This window comes from Macaca nemestrina, chromosome 7 (assembly GCF_043159975.1).
Source record: "Macaca nemestrina isolate mMacNem1 chromosome 7, mMacNem.hap1, whole genome shotgun sequence".
Classification (NCBI taxonomy): Eukaryota; Metazoa; Chordata; class Mammalia; order Primates; family Cercopithecidae; genus Macaca; species Macaca nemestrina.
This window is the reverse complement of record NC_092131.1, coordinates 133,448,461-133,465,649: the sequence shown is the minus strand read 5'-3', so window position 1 is coordinate 133,465,649 and position 17,189 is coordinate 133,448,461. Positions and strand designations below refer to the sequence as shown.

The 17,189-nt window shown below is 50.6% G+C and overlaps 1 protein-coding gene across 1 annotated transcript in view; it reads right to left on the bottom strand.

Annotated features, from left to right (window-relative positions):
- Nucleotides 1–17,189, bottom strand: part of LOC105487976 (integrin subunit alpha 11) — a 132,587-nt gene that overhangs the window by 101,891 nt on the left and 13,507 nt on the right. Inside the window, exon 2 of the mRNA XM_011751628.2 lies at nt 1,440–1,551. Within this exon, the coding sequence (XP_011749930.2) occupies nt 1,440–1,551 (112 nt within the window). The remainder of the gene's footprint in view (nt 1–1,439; nt 1,552–17,189) is intronic.

Sequence of the window (17,189 nt, the reverse complement as noted above, 5' to 3'; positions counted from 1 at the left end):
GATTAATACAATGGAATACTGCTTATCAATGGAAGCTTGAAGTATGGTTCATTTAACAACATGTTAAACCTCACAGGCATAATGTTGAGTGAAAGAGGTCAGATACAAATGAGCACCTATTACATGATTTCTCCTCTATGAAGTTCAAAACTACAGCATGGGGGTCCCTGGAGGGGCACTGACTGGGTGGGGTGAGTGGGCACCACCTTCTGGGAAGCTGGAAATGGTGTGTATCTCTGGGAGGTGATTGCATAGTTGTATATCACATGGAAGTTCATTAAGCCATACACTCAAGATGCCTACACTTTATTGTATGTATGTTATACCTCGGTAGAAAGATAATAAGTAAGATATTTCTTTACGAAAAGCAAGAAGAATATGAGAGAATTAGCCAGATGGTGGTGGGGTGAGCAGAGAAGTCAGGAGAGGGCATCGCAGAAGGGAAGAGCATGTTTGAAGAAGATCTGGGGAAATGGCAATGCTGCGATCATGTTTGAAGAAGATCTGGGGAAACGGCAATGCTGCGATCGTGCCATGTGGCTGGAGCGTTGAGCGCAGGTAGGGGGGTGGGGGAGGCACAGGAAGGGAGAGAGGCTGGGGAGGGTAGACGGGCCAGAGTGGGAAGAGGGCAGCGTAGAACATTGATCACCAGTGTTCATGTGATCTCTTGACTATGCAAGGGCTTCTAAAAGGGCCATGCAGAGGCCTGGCCCTATCCACCCCAGGAAGGACGGCCTTCTGCCAGCTAAAAACCAAGTGGGGAGGAGGATGACTAACCATAAATGTGGTGAGAGATCTTATTGGGGTGGTAAAAATATTCTAAAACTGATTCGTGGTGATGGCCTCATAACATGGTAAATTTTCTTAAAAAAAAATCGACTTGGACACTTGAAATGAGTGAATTAGGTGATAAAATATGTTGAAATACAGTTCTTTTTAAAATTGGAGGTGAATCCTTTCTTCCTCCTGATTGCCCCTGCTCCGGAGGGCTCTCGGGGATCTTTCCCGCCCTCTCCCTCCACTTGGTCTGGCTCTCCCTCCCCTTTGCCCCATTGCTGCCTGGGTTTCAGCTAGAGAGCACACTCACACCCACCCTCTCGGAGACACCCCCAGCAGCTCTCCAGGTAGACAGGACCAGGGGCTAACAATTAGTCCCCAGGTGGCTGCTACCTGCGCTGTCACATAACCCAGAGAAGGAGGGCCCGTTCATTCCCATTTCACAGATGAGAAGACAGAGGGCTTGAGAAATTGAACACTCAAGCTTTCATAGTCAGGAGCAGAGCCTGTGCAGCCTCTGACCTGCTGGGACAGAGTGAGGTCACTGAAAATGTCAGTCTCCATGTGAGGGCCAGTGGGGCAGCCACGGGGCACAGGGGCAGGATGGAGGGGCTGGGTGTGGAATGGTACAGGGCTGGGTGTGGGCGGCCACCCTCACTCACCACTTCTTGCCACTGATGTCATGCTGCTGCACTGTGTAGCCAAAGAAGGCGGTCCTGGAGCCAGGGATGACCCGGGGCTTCCTGGTGTCCATGTTGAAGGTGTCCGTGAACCCTAAGGCAGGGGGAGAGGAGAGGAGAAGAGAGGAGAAGCAGGGGAGTCAGACAGGCAGAGGTGTAGGCCTTGGGCTGTGTCAGGACCCACTGGCAGGTCATGAACCTTGGAGGGTCTTGGCTGTGGGATGAGCATGTTTCCCCACCTTGGGGAGCCCCTGTATGAGATGGCTGACAGTCTCTTCCTGGAAGGGCCCATAGTCTGATGCGAGAGATTCCACCCCTGTCCTGGGGGAGCCTGATATGGCTTCATTGTGCATCCCTTCCATATCTCATGTTGAAACAGGATTCCCAATGTTGGAGGTAGGGCGTGGTGGGAGGTATTTGGGTCATGGGGGCGGATCCCTCATGAATTGCTTGGTGCCATCCCCTTGGTGATGAGTGAGTTCTCACTCTGAGTTCTCACAGACCTTGGTGTTTAAGAGTGTGGGGCCTCCCCACTCTCTTTCTTGCTCCCACTCTTGCATGTGACACGCTGGCTCCCCTCTGCCTTCCACCATGATTGGAAGCTCCCTGAGGCCCTCTTTAGAAGCAGATGCTGGCACCATGATTCTTGTACAGTCTGCAGAACAGTGAACCAAAATAAACGTCTTTTCTTTTCTTTCTTTCTTTTTTTCCCCCCCCCGAGACAGAGTCTCACTCTGTGGCCCAGGCTGGAGCACAGTGGCTCGGTCTTGGCTCACTGCAACTTCCTCCTCCTGGGTTCAAGCGATTCTTGTGCCTCAGCCTCCCAAGGAGCTGGGACTACAGGGACATGCCATCATGCCTGGCTGATCTTTATATATATTTTTTAGTAGAGACACGGTTTCACCGTGTTGGCCGGGCTACTGTTTTCTTTATAAATTACTCAGTCTCAGGTATTCCTGTATAGCCCCACAAAGAAAGGCCTAATACAGACCCTGTACACGGATAGGGGAGGCATAAAACCTGCTCTCAAAGAGACCCAGTGTGAATGGAAGACCTGTCCTTCCCCCAGGGAATTCCTGATTCGACCAGGGAGAGACAGCTGCCCTCCTTCTCCATCACTCCTTCCTCCCACCTGCTTCTTCCGGCTTTTGTTGATTTCCTCTTTTTCATCCCTTTCATTTTCGTCCTCTCTCCTGCTCTCCCTTCTCTTCCCTCCTCCTCCCCTCATTACCCCCTCTCCTATCTGCTGAAGAGTCAGGGAACTGACATCCCCCTTCCCCTGCAAGCCTGAGGTCCCAGTGGCCATGGGCTCCGGCACTGGGCTCCCCACTTCCCTCTGAACCAGTTGGCAAAGCTCCATCTGGCTTCGGCAGGGGCTACTTTTTGGCAGGGGCAACTGAAGCGAGCACAGAGAAAGCCCCATGACCCTTTTGCCCTGCCCCAAGGGTCGCCCCTGTTTGTTTAAGTCACCTGTCAATTAACTAATTCTTCCTGGCGGGAAGCCTGTGTTAAGCCAAATGCTTTACCCCTTTGGGCAAATCACAAGAAGTAACAAAATAACAACTCACATCTGTATAGTACTTTCGGTTTCTGGGCCTCCTCACATCTGCCATCATTTGCTGTCACAGGACCTTGGAGAATGAGTGCGCATCATCCTCACTTGGCAGATGCAGTTGGTACAGCACCAGAGAGGTTAAGAGGTTTGTCCAGGGGTGCACAGCAGGCCAGTGGTAGCATCAGAACTAGGGCCTCAGACACCTACTCTGTGACGCCTCCCCACCACAAGGCATTTTCAGGGCACATCTGGCCTTGATACCCATCCAAACTTGGGGCCCATTAAATTTGAGGGGTGGGATCTTGCCACGAGTCAAAACTTTTAGATAAGTGAAAATGAATTGGCAGAACAGACTTTTTATCATTGTGGCCCCTTTCACATATAGGGTACTTATTAAGTTGCAAAGACCATTCACATGTATGTTATCATTCGATCTCTGTGACAACCCCGTCAGGTGGGCAGCAAAGGGAAAACAGAGGGTCAGAGAGGTTAACTGACCTGCCCAAGGACCCAAGCCCATTGGTTAGGGCCTCTGAATTTGAGGGTTGGGCCCGCACACGAGTGCCCCACTCTCCTTCCCCTGGGCACTGACCCCCTTCTCAGTATTCAAGGGTGAAGCCCTGGGGCACTTACTTGAATAAGGCCTATTGTACAAGTTCCATCATTAGAGTCATAGAATTAAAGGCCCCAGAGGTAAAACTGAGGAACCTTCAAGTAGGGATGTTAGATACGTGTTATCTTATTGAGCATGCCAATTGCTCGTGGGCACTTCTGGAGCACTGAGTTAGGAAAGATTCTGAGGTCAAGTCTGGGCTCAGTAGGCAAGAGGAGGGTGACTGATAGCAGTACCTGCTACGGCTACAGGGGAGGACAGTGGCGGCAAGTGACTATGTAGCTGTCAACTCTGTCTTCATGATTCCTAATCTGCCACATGGATTTAGTGTCATGGCCCTGGAGTAGGGGTTGGGGAAGAAGAGTATGTGGACCGGTTAGTGCTTTGTTTACAGAGCCCATGGCATAAATAAACTTATCAGCCTGGTTAGCAGCAGGCGGCCTTGGAGAAGAGGACTCTGTTCAGGTGAACACAGGATCCTGAAGAACACAGGTCCCTGGCCAGTGAAGGCACATCACAGAGGAGAGAGAGACACCAGGGTCACCTGTGCAGAGCTGGCAGCCTGGTGGGCACAGGGGGTTACAGAAGTAGTGTTTCAGTGGCAGAGAGAAATTTACCCTCTCTCCAAATCTGTCTCAGGAATGAACACACACATATGCGCGCGCACACACACACACACACACAAACACACAAATATACATGTATGCATGCATGTGCACACACACAGACACACACATGCACAGGCCACATACACCCTGATTGTGGACGGCACTTTTCCTGGATTCCTGGTGCCCACTAGAGACTAGGACTTCCCCTTCCTGCATCTGACCCAGCAGGAAGAGGAAAGTATGTTCTAGCTGTCAGGAAGTCCAGACCACCTACCACTTCCAGGCCCACAGAGGGGTGAGGGCCAGTGAAGATGAAGCCACAGATTGTGTCTTTGGGGCCTTGTCCACCCCATGCCCTCTATCAGTGCTTCTTGTGCAACCATGGCCAGAGAGACCCTTCCAAGACCTGTGAGATCCCATCACCTCTCAGCTCCACCCCCTCTATCAATGAGTTTTCCACCCCATCAAAGCCAAGGCCAAACTCCTCATTGCAAGGCCCTCCATGATCTCACCCCATTCACTCTGCCGCACTAATTTCTACCCTCTCCTCCTCCTCTGCTCCAGTCACACTGACCCTCTTGCTGTCCTTCCAACGTCAGACTCGTTCTCTGCTTAGCGTCTTTGCCGTGGCTGTTCCCGCTTCCTGGAATGCTCTTCCTCCCATACCTGCAAGGCTCCCTCCAGTCTTAGAATCTCTGTTTCAATGCCGTCTTGTCCATCACCAGGCCATCACAACACCCCGGGGATCCCTTCCTGTGCTCCATGTTTCCTCATAGCACTTATCACAAACACATGACATTTATTTGTTTATTGTCACGTGGCTGATAGTTAGAATATTCCTATAGTCTGTAAGTGCCATGGGACTCTGCTGTGTCCTCACTGCTGTATCCTCAGTGCCTTGAATGCAGGTCCAGCTCATAGATATTGGTTGACTGAACAGTTAGAGACCAGGGCCCTCATTTGTCTGGGTCGATCTCTCCCCTCAGTGAGGAAAAGGAGAAAGGAACGAATGATGAGCACTGATATACTCCAGGCACGATTCTAGGCATCTAACCATGAGTTTTACATTAATCAATTAAATCTCACACCAACCCTGTGAGACAGATATGATCACACCTCTGGGATATTAAATAGTTTTCCCCAAATCACTCAACTGGGGACAGATTAGCTGGAAAAATGACCACATGTTTGGGGGGCCAGGGTGATGTGTTCTCTTCCCTCCCTAGATCAGCCTTTCATAAGAAGCACTCACTGGAGAGAGGGGAAGATTCCTTTCAGAGAAGAGGGTCTCTGCTTCCTGCCCTAGGTCCCACCGCCTCTGCCTTTGGGTTCCAGTTGGGAGACGCAATGGGAGGGAAAGCCAGCCACCCGTGTTCCATCCTGCAGCCAAAGTGAGGTGCCCAGTGAGGGGGTGGTGGGGGCCCAGGGGGAGGTGGGACTAGTCCTAGACAGAGCCCCAACCTCACTGGGGACAGGATTAGTGAAATCTGGCCCCAAGGAAGAGGCGTTAAATTACAAAGTGCTGGTTTCTTCCCCAGAGACAAGTTGGCATTTGCTTCTGACCAAACCGAACCAACCAGAGAGTGGATTTCCTAAAAATGATGTCAGTCAAGTCCATCTCTCTGACCTCGGCTCCTGACAAGATCTCTGGCCTCCTCCTTTTATGGTAGATGGGTTTCATGTTTGGGAAAAGTACTTTTCTCAGAGATTGATGACTGCCAAATACCAACAAGATAAAATAAAGTTGTTTTGATGGGAACGAACAGGCGGATTGCAGAGATGTTGGGAGCCTGGTTGGGCAGCTTGCCACTGTTCTGCCCTTGATATTGATGACAGAGGGGGAAAAAAGCCACAATTCCTGGGCTGCTGTCCTGTGGGCTATGGCCAAAGTTACGTCAGCTGTTGCTCCCTTTCTCAGAATCTTGTCTGTCTGTCAAAAAAAGCATCAGTCCGTCTCAAGACAGGATAAAAACAACATCAAGCCAGAGCACCACTTGGGGCTCACAGTTCTCAAAGCCACTCCACTCCCTGCAGGTTAAGGTGGAGGCCAGGTGGGGCAGTCCCGGTCCCAGGTGCTGAGGGCTGCTGGCCAGCGTATGGCTAAGGCGATTCGACAGCTCAGCGGGGAGAGTTCGCTCCAGCTTAAGGAGTGTCTGCTGTGCTGTTCCATTTCCCTGCCTCTCCTCCTCCTCCCAAATAGCTTCCCAGGGATCTTGGGAGAAAGTCCAAAATGTTCCATGTGGCCCCATGGCCCTCAGCCTCTCCCCAGCCTTGTCTTGTGGGAGTTTTTCTCTGGGTCCCTTTTCTGCTCCCTCAGATGCACCTTGCTTCCCCTGCCTCAGGGCCTCTGCATGTGCCATTTCCTCTGCCTGAGCCTCTCTGATGAGCTTCCCATCACCTTCAAACCCCAGCATAACTGCATATCCTCCCCTGGCCTCCCCTGGGAAGCTTCTCTGATACATTGATTACATCAGATCTTGCTTAATGATCTCATCACCCCTGTGCCTTACTAATGGGTGACTGGTGACCTCTCCTTTTCTTATCACAGTTAGTAATTCCACTCCATGGAGGTGACTGTCCGATTACTCCTGTCTCCCGCATCAGGACTCAGGCTCCATGAGGGCAGGATGGGGTCTGTTCACTAGTCATTGTTGGGTCTAGCACTTAGCACAGGGGATGAGTGGAGGGCAAAACAAGAAGAGAGATGGGCCCTACCAGCTTGGGAGAGTGGCTCACAGGAAGCACGTGGAGTGCAAGTGTGCCCTGCAAGCAGATGTCATGGTTGTTAGAGAGAAGGACCATGTGGGCTGGGTGCTCAGGAAGCTTCTGGAGGTGTGATTCTGGCCTTGAGGGGCCATGTGGAGGAATAGGTGAAGTGGCCCAAAGGTGCTAGGCAGGCGTTCCTGGTGCAAACGTGGAGCCAGGGAAAAGAAGAGAACAGCCTACTTGGGTGGAGGTGTCAGGAATTGCCCGGCTCCCCCTGCCATCCTGCCAGGCTCCTTGAGAGTCAGGCCAGACGTGAAGAGAGGATGGGCTTTCAGTTCTGGGAGAACTTGGTTAGAAGCCTGGCTCTAGCACTCATTCATCAGCACTCATTCATCAGCACCAGGTGACCCTGGGGAGTTACTCTCCCTTTCTGGTTCTCAGTTTACTCATCTATAAAATAGGAATAAAAATATCTATCCGGAAAAGTGGTTGGCAAGACTAAAGGGAGTAGCAAACCTCTGGCACTGCCTGGTGCAGGGAAGGTATTCAATACTTTTTGGTTGAACTGAACTGGATCAAGATGCCCTGTTTCCTGAGCTGGCCTCAGTGCTTTTGCCCATGCTGTTCACCATGCCTGGAAGGCCTTTCTTCCCTTTGTCCTACACTTTCAAGGCCCGCCTCTGATGACACCTCTGCTACAAAGTGATCCTTCCTCTGGGGCCCTCAGCATGGGCTGCTCATAGCTCTGTTACTCCCTGCCTTGCATAACAGCTGCCTTCCCATCTGCCTTGCTCTCTTAGGTTATATGCTATTCAAGGCCACATCCACGAATGGCTTTTATGTTTGCCCAGTGCCCAAAAGATGCAGATAGACTTGCCTACTGGATTTCTCACCTTCTGAGAATCTGTTTTCAGAATCAGTACCTGTTGGCGCCTCCTGCCTTAGTTTACCTCCTAGCTCCCTGATTTAGGTACTGATAGTAGGTACTGATAGGTAGTACTGATACTCTACCTATCGGTACTACCTGATTAGGCAGGTACTGATAGTCCCCTACCACTTAGATAACAATAATAAAAATAATTGTGTACATGCACAAAGCTCTTACTATGTACCAAGCTCTATTCTGAATGTATTTCATGCTTATAACAACCTTTTGGAGTAAGTATATTATCATTCTCATTTTAAAGATGAGGAAACTGAGGCACAAAGAAGGTCAGCAACTGGCCAAGGTCATACAGCTAGGAAGTGGCCGGGATGACTTTGAGGCCTCACAGGTCCTGTGCCATCCAGCCCATCACCATCAGGTCTTCCTCTTCCTTTTGAGTCACTCACTGTCCTCAGTTTCTTGAGTGCTCCCTGGAGTGGCCTCAGCCAGGCTTGTCCCCTCCTACACACCTCTTCTTCTTCAGACTTATCCATCCCAGCCACATGCTCTAAGATCCTGCTCAATACAGAACTGACTGGTGACTCCCTGACCACAACAAGTGGAGCATAGCAGACCTGGTATACCAGAAGGATGGGGCCAGAGTCCCAAGGACCTTGAAAGTCTGGATGAAGCACCAGGTTGGAGCTGACGGCCAGAGGAAGCTGCTCTGTGGAACCTAAGCGTGAACACCTCCCAGCAGCTTCCCTGCAGCCCTGCCCCGGGCCTCCGCTGGTTCTTTGGGCTCCGTTCCATATTGCACATGCACCTGTGTAAGCAAGAGCTTTCATTTGCCTTGGATGGAGGGTGCTGGGATGGGGCGAGGGAGTCGGGGTTTATCACTAGGAATCTCTGGTATTATCTTCCCCTTCCTAGTTTTACTTAGGCCCCAAGAATCTTCATGTCTAAAAGCAAATCACAGACAGGGAGAGGAGGAGAGAGAAAAGACCATAAGCTGGCCTAAGCAAAAAGATATGGCAAAGTGAACTTCTTGCTGCTATGGGGGAAAAAAACAACCCATTCGAAAGTGAGGAAGTAATGAGTTTCAGATGGCTGACTGTTCCACATCCTCCGCATTACTGCCCCTTTTGCCCCAGCGAGTAGGGAACATGTGGGGGTTCTTGCTCTGCTGTCAGTCAGCCTTCCCTTCTGCCCAAGGCCATCATTTCAAAGAGGCATCTAGAAAGGCAATGCTAGGTTTGGGAGCATTGCTGGAGGCCCAAGGACCCTAGTCTAGTCTCCTGTAATAGGCACTAGTGAGACAGAGCAAGGGAGGGATGAGGGGATGTGGTCCCCACATCAGAGAAGCTTCTAGCTAGTTGAGGGAAGAAGGTCTCCATTAGAGAAGAGCTTGGGGAGTCCTCTGACTCTGGGGAGAAGCAGGGATCCTGTCCTTGGGGACCTACTGCTCTCACGGGGGACCTAGTAACTCTGCCCTCACCCTGGGAAGCCCCCAGGCAGGCAGGGAGTGTGTGGTTCTGCCCCCATGGGCAGGTGCATGGCCAACAAAGAACTCACAGTGGACTGTGAGCATCCCATGGGCAGCAACTCTGCCTGCATTGCCACACGGAGGGTGTGGAGTGAATATTTAAGTAATAGGATTAGACGTGTACACTGAGCAGAGCTGATTCCGCACAATCTTCTCCCCATCTAGGACTGAGCAATGTGAGGAGGAGAACTGGGTTCTATTTATCCCTTTATGCCACCATAAGGCCTGGTGCTCAGAAAAATGTGTTGAGTTAAAGTAGAAAATTCAGCTCTAACAACAACAAATTATCAACAACAACAACCCTGGAGTGGCTTCACCCAGGCTTATCCCCCTCCCACACACTCCTTCTTCAAGACTCACCCATCCTAGACCCATGCCCTCTGCTCGCTGCAGAACTGATTGGGGGCTCCCTCATCGCAACAGGCAGAGCACAGGGGACCAGGTATACCAGAAGGATGAAGCCAGAGTCCCAAGGGCTTAAAAGTCTGGATGAAACAGCAGATGGGAGCTGACAGCCAGAGGAAGCCCCTCTGTGGCAGAAGAGAGGAACTGGAGGCACAGCGATCCCGTAACTTGTCCCAAGTCACACATCTAGTGGGTAGCAGAGCTGAGATGCAAAAACAAGTGGTCCTGCTCCAGCTTGCATCATTGGTCTCAGTTCTTCCCTTCTCTGTATGCACACCCCTTGCCTCGGGACTTTGCAATCCTGCCTCTAAAAGAGCAGAGTATATTTCCCCCAACCACTTGACTTTGGGCTAGGCCATCTGAGCAGAAGTAATGTGTGCCCATCCCCAGCCTTGGCCTTAGGATGCCTTATCTATTTCTGCTTGCTTGCACCTCTGGCAGCAACGTGAGACGTCTAGTCCACTGACCCCAGGAAAAGAGTGAGAGGTATTCGGAGCAGAGCTGCCCCAGCTGAGGCACCCCCAAACTCACGAGCAAGCCCAGTGAGCCCAGCAGAGCCACTCAGTTGAGCTTAGCTTGGACCAGTTCACTCCCCCACCCTCAGCTGACCCCAGATATGTGAACTAAACAATTATTATTGTGTGCCACTAAGATCTGGGGGAATTATTTGTTACAGGACATTATTATAGCAATTGATAATTGATGCAGCTTAGCTCTTAAGTGATGGACCATCAGGGAGGAGGAACAATGTCACAGAGTGATTGGACAAAGACAAGGAGAAGAGGAGCTGGGGATCTTTGGGGACTCGTGGTTTCTGGGGTAGTACCACAATCATTTCCTACTCAAGATCTCATCAGGAAGGCCCAACATTAGGCAGGGCTGGGCCCAGGCCTACCCTGTCAAGGAGAAGTATGGCCTAACAAGCAAATCATGGCCTCTTCCTGCCTCAGCCATGTGCCAGGCCTGGTGGTTGGGTTGTCCTGAATCACTCAGGCAATGGCAGACGCAGACCCATGGCCAGCCAGGCACCCAACACAGATTCTGTGCTCTGGAGCAGCTCTGTGCAGAATGGAGCCTCCAGAGCATGAGGCCTCCTTCACCTCATTTTCTCTCTTTCCAGTTGCTAGGGGGCATGACACAAACTCCCCATTAGACAAGCTACTATTGGGTCAAAGGTGGTGTGTAGCAAATATGCTATGAAGGAGGGGTAACTTATTTCTTTTTTTTTTGTGATATAGAGTCTCATTCTGTCGCCCAGGCTGGAGTACAATGGTGTGATCTCGGCTCACAGCAACCTCTACCTCCCAGGTTCAAGCAATTCTCCTGCCTCAGCCTCCCAAGTAGCTGGGACTACAGGCGTGTGCTATCACGCCTGGCTACTTTTTGTATTTTTAGCAGAGAGGGGGTTTCACCATATTGGCCAGGCTGGTCTTGAACTCCTGACCTCAAGTGATCTACCTGCCTCGGCCTCCCAAAGTGGTGGGATTACAGGCGTGAGCCACCGGCACCCAGCCAGGATTTTACCTTTAAGAACAAGCAGGAATTTTCCAGATCAAATAATCTGTTAGCCTCCAAACTTTGTTTTCCTACAGTGAATCCCACATTTTTTGAACAAAATATATACATGAAAAGTAGACACAAGAAGTGGATGTTGGAGTTAGGACTAGGGGGTAGGGAGGAATTTCCCACCCTCAGTAGCAGACCTAAAACACTTCATTCTAACTTTAGGGTCTCCTGGAACACAGTTTGAGAACTGCTCTATCGAGTTTAAAAAGCTTGTTGCTATAAATGAGAAGACTAAGGCCCAGAGCGGGGCAGTAATGTGTCCAAAGTCACCAGACTCTCTTCATACTTATCTATGTTCACCACCACTCCTTCCATGTTAGTCCGCTCTACAGCCCTTCAGTTCAATCAACCTCTATTTGGGGTCTATGGAGCTCCAGTTTCCATGGTAGGAAGTGAGGACACCAAGCTGACTGAGACATGACTTACAGTGTTCAGAGCTTACGGCCCCGCTGGGCAGACAACAGACATGTTTGTAAGTCAACAGAGCCTGAAGTGAAGCCAAGAGAAGTTTGGACTGGGGTGGGGTGATCTGGGTTCTAATCTCAGCTTTGTCATTAACTCTGCTGGATGTCCACTGAGAGCCCCGATGCCTCTCTGGGCCTCAGCTTCCCCATCAGTGAAATGAGAGGCTCCTGCTCTATAACATCGAAGACCCCCCCCGGCACATGTCAGTGAGGTTCCCTTGGGCAGACGCGCAGCTGACTTCCAGTTGTCGGCACTCAAGCATCTGTCTTGAGTCTCAGCAAACAATTTAGAATTGGAAACCAGGCAGTGTGGAGGAATGCAAACTCATCTTAATGTTGGCCGGAGCCAAGCGCATTTAGGAAGGGAAATCTCCAGGCAAAAATGATAATATTTTGCATTCCCAAGCCAAGGAAAGAACGAAAGAAAATCACCATCAAACGTTTGGCATTGTCCAGGCCCCAGCTCTCTCTCTCCCTTTGCCTGCACCATGGAGACTTGGCCCCAGGGCCCTCCTGCCCTGGCCAGGGCTTCTGGACACGCCCAGATGTCAGAAAGACAGAGGCCTTGGTGGGGATCCAAGCGATGTGGTCACCTTTCCACGGAAAGCTCAGCCTAGCCCCAGAGCTGGACTGTGCTGCTGAAACCTCGATGAGGAGACTTAGGGCAAGTGGGCAAGAGGGCACCATGGCTGCCATCAGACCACCTCCTAATTCAAAACTGGCAGATGCCAGGCAGGGAGCACCAGCTCCTTGAGGCATGACTGTGGCCTTGGAACAACAGAGGCTTCTGTCTCCCTGAGGTCTTCTAGGAACGGTCACTGGGGAGACGGGGGGCTGGAAGGCAGAATGCTAAGGTCAAAGGCCACAGGATGGACTTCTGACTTTAGGACAGCTGGTTCTAGGACTCAGCAAGGGGACATGGGAGTATAACAACCCCTCCTGAGTGCTGCGACCACTGTGGTGAGAACTAGGCTGGACATCAGAAGAGCTGGTTTCTCGACTGGCTGTGTGACCTGAAACAAATACTTTCCCTCTCTGGACCTCTGTCTCCTCTTCTAGAAAATGAGGAAGCGGGGCTAGGTGGTCTAAAAACATTTCCAGTACTGATGTTCTGAGTCTGTGTGTTCCTCCTCCTCTGGGCTTATTTCCAAATCCATCTCCCCTCAGAGGGGAGGAGGAGGCAGACTGGCACTGGGGGCCCTCCCATGGGCAGGCTGATGGCCAGTGCCTCTGCAAGTCTATCAGATTGGCTTCTGGGACTGAGGACATTCCCTCCTTCCCCTCCAGCACTTGGGTCCAAACAAGTGTCCCTCAGCCTCAAGCCCCTCAAGAAAGTGAGCTGTAACCCTTCTCCCCACGGCTTAGCACCCAGCTGGGTGCTACAGTTGCAGGCTGCCAGTTCTTACCATCCTGATGCCTTCCTATGCTCTAGAGAAAACTTGACCAAACTTGGGTCTTTCCAGGAGAGGGACGCATCCCTCCTCTTCACTCTTGCAAAAGACACCCCTGTTTTCTGGCTTCTCTGATCAACTTGTCAGCATCTTACTTCTCTACCAAACGACTGCTCCTGGGTGCACTGCTTGTCTCTCTGCTAACTGGGCCTTATCCCCCTGCCTTTTTCTCTGAGGGAAGCTCTGTGGGGTCTCTCTTCTGCTCCTTATTCCCCCAACCACAATATCAGCGCCAGCCACCGGCCTTCCTCGTCTCTGGATGTGTCTCTTGGCTTCCCCAGCCTCTGTGCAGGTCAGAACGCAGCTCACTGGAGAAGATGGGGAGGAATAATGGGAGCAAGAGATTATTTCTCCTGATGGAGTCTAGAGAAAGAGGAGGGGTTTAAGAGATGGAGGGTGCTGTCCATTTGAAGGCTGGATAGAGACTGGCCACAGAAGGGAAAAGAGATTTCAGCGGCAGAGGGGGCTTCTGCGGAAGAGCGTCATCTGTCCCTATGGTATGAGCACACCACTCCTTTCTCAGCGGAATCTCTGGGGGAGATTATCTCATTTGGGAAACAGCATGTCCCCAGTCCACACCCACTGCTGCTTCTGGCAGGGAGCGGCTCCGAGTGCGCCAGTGGTTTGAGGCAAGGCCTGTGTCACGGAGCTGCAGTCACAGTGTCCACCTTCCCCGGGAGGAGGAGCCCTAGATAGCGATGTGCTCGCATGTCCTTCCGAATGTTTAGCATGTGAAAAAGAACACACCAGGAAGCAGGGAGCTTACATGTGTCATGAGGGGCTGGGAGCCAGCACTAGGTGATTTCCAGGGTTCGCTTCAGCTGAGAGTCTTGAAGACAGTGGGCCTTCATGTGGATGCTCAGAAAGAGTGAAGCAGGTGCTGCCTGCCGCCAGGGCTGAGCTTATCAGATGAACTTGATATTCATCCAAGAAGGGCCTAAGCAGATATTCATCCAAGAAGGGCCTAAGCATCCCTCTATGCAGGGCAGCCTACCATTCACCCACCGTCCTCTGTCAATTCCACCTCCCCTCTCAGCCAGGCCCTGGTGCGTCCTCATCATACACACTGGGTGCCTGCAACCTCGGAGCTCCCTGGCCCTGGGCTGCCTCCCTCCCTCCTACTTCAGTCTTGTCATCTCATCAAAAGCCTTACCTGTTATCTGTCCTATCCCCTCAATGTCCTGTTCTATGGTAGATAAACTAATGCTTGTTAACAAGTGACTTACCACAACAGCCTCCCCTCAGCCATCGAAAGCATTTGCAGCTGTTTATGAGGAAGAATTCTCCAAATCAGAAACAACCAGTCAACCAGGGGCTGGGCAGCCTGTGGAGGAGTGAGGGTCCCTTCGCTGGGGTTGCGGAGGAGACCAAATGCCGTTAGGGCAGGTGGCATGCGGGCTGAAACAGAGACCTTCACAGAAGCATCCAGAGACAGGGAGACAGAGAACGAGCAAGGGCTGGGGAAAGCCTCGGCTGCCCTTTGTATCTTTTTCTGTGAAATCAGGAGTTTGCCAATGGTCTGGTTAAGCAGATGTCAAGCTCAAGGAAAACAGGACTAAAGCTTTAAAGCAGCAAACAGCACATTGAGGTTGCCTGTAATTAACACTGTTTTTCCTCCGAGCCTCGGACAGCCATCTCATGCCTTCAGAGAGTACATGGATCATCTCCTTCAAGAACAAGGGTCATGGCGGGGCACGGTGTCTCACGCCTGTAATCCTAGCAGCTTGGGAGGCCGGGGCAGGCAGATTGCCTGAGCTCAGGAGTTCAAGACCAGCCTGGGCAACATGGGAAACCCCGTCTCTACTAAAATACAAAAAATTATCCAGGCATGGTGGCGGGTGCCTGTAATCCCAGCTACTCGGGAGGCTGAGGTGGGAGAATTGCTTGAACCCAGTAGGCGGAGCTTGCAGTGAGCTGAGATCGTGCCACTGCAGTCCAGCCTGGGCGACAGAGAGAGACTCTGTCTCCATAAAAAAAAAAAAAACCAAAAAAACAAAAAACAAGGGTCACGGTTTTATGAAAACTAGTGTATTTTTCTGTCTTACATCATTTATCATTTTCTCTGTGTAGGAAAAGTGATCAAAATGGGCCTCCTTTTTTTCTTTTATTTTTTTATTTTTTTATTTTTTTGAGACGGAGTCTTGCTCTTTCTGAGCGAGCGTGTGGGACCTTGGCCTCAACGTGGCCCGAGCTCCTGAGGACCCCATATTTCACCCTACCGAGCCCAGGCCTGTCCTTTGAGCTCCACCATCAATTTCCTGGCTGCTTATAGGACATTTCACTTGGATGTCTCATAGCATCTCACATTTTATATGCTGGAAAAGGAACCCAGGTTTTCGCTTCCAAAATGGTTTTTCTCCCCATTGCAGGAAATGGCATTACCACCCACCAGATGGCTCAAGCCAGAAGCTTGGAAATCATTCCTTATGATTTTCCTTCACTTCCCATCAGCAAATCCTGCAGGTTCTAGCCCTCAGTTTCTCTCCAGTGTGCCCATTCCTCTCTGTCTCTTTTGCCATACTTGGACTAAGCCACCCTCTTCATTTTGTATCTGGACTTGCACTGGAGTGTTCCAACTGGTCCCTCATTCCAATTTTGCCCAGCTTCAAGCTATGCCCTTCACAGTAGCCACAGTGATCTTTTCAACAGTGTCGACTAGATCCTGGCTCTGCTTAAAGCCCCCGAGAGTCCCACCATTGCATTTAGAATAGATTCTAGACCCTTCCCAGGGCCCACCAGGCCCTGTGGATTTGCCTTCTCACTTACTACCTTCCAGCCTCATCCTCTTCCTCTCTGTTCCTCAGATACACCAAGCTCTTTCCCACTTTGAGGTCTTTGCGCTTGCAGTCCCCTTTGTCTGGAACATTCTTCTCCAAGAACGTTGCTCACCTGACTCCTTGTCAACCTCCAGTTTTAATGCCATGGCCTCTGAGAAAGGAGAATCCATTGCTATGGAGAATCTGTTCTTCTCCCTCACAGCATCTTCTTTATGTGTTTTACAATTAAAAATAATCACAGGTAGGTGTGAGAGCTGTCTGCCTGCTTGGACACTGTATCCTCTCCCACTGGAGTTTAAGTTTCACAAAGGAAGGGACCAATGTGTGCTGGAGTCTGCATACAAGAGCTGATTGTGTGCAATCTTCCCATTCAGTGATATTATGTTGGTAAATTGAAACTGACCATGGTAGGAGGATTTGCATCATGGTAATTGGCAAATATTACAAATAAGAATGATAGGAACTCTTTCCATCCCATCCTAAGAGCCAGAATCAGTGTGTCTGTCTCCCCACTTTATCCTTAGCATCTAGAACAATGCCTAGCTCACAATAGGTGATCTATATACATTTGTTAAATGAGAAGGAAAAAATGAATAGAAATATTCAGGCTTCTAAGACCCTAACCTGCCAATAAGGGGTTAAAGGGGAAAATGATAGAGCCTCAGGGAGGGAAGGAACTTAGAGTACTGGATTTGGCTTCAGAAGTCCTGGTTCTATTGCCAGTATGGTTTCTAAATTGCTTTGCAACTTTGGACCAGTTTCTTACTTCACATGGGCCTCAGTTGCCTTATCTGTGAAAGGCACACACAGGACTAGATGATTTCAGTCCCTGTGTAGGATTTTTAAAAGTACATTTATGTACACCTTTACCACTTCCTTTACCCCCTCCACCCCCTTCCTGAGGTCACTTTTACTACACAACTGCAGAGGATGCTGTTTACATTGTAGTGATGCAAATCATGTAGTGCACAGCCAGTACAGCTGTACGTGGCGGCCCTGCCCACACTGATTCTGGCTTCAGGCCATTTCAAATGGAGCTGAATTGGACTGTGAGTCCCTCCCTTTCCTGGCATACTAACCATCTCAAAGAGCTCAGACAGTTTGGTTTTGGTTTTCCAACTCCTAAGCTTGTCTCCTGCTGGTCATGGGTGTGTGGATCAAGAGCCCTGTGCATGT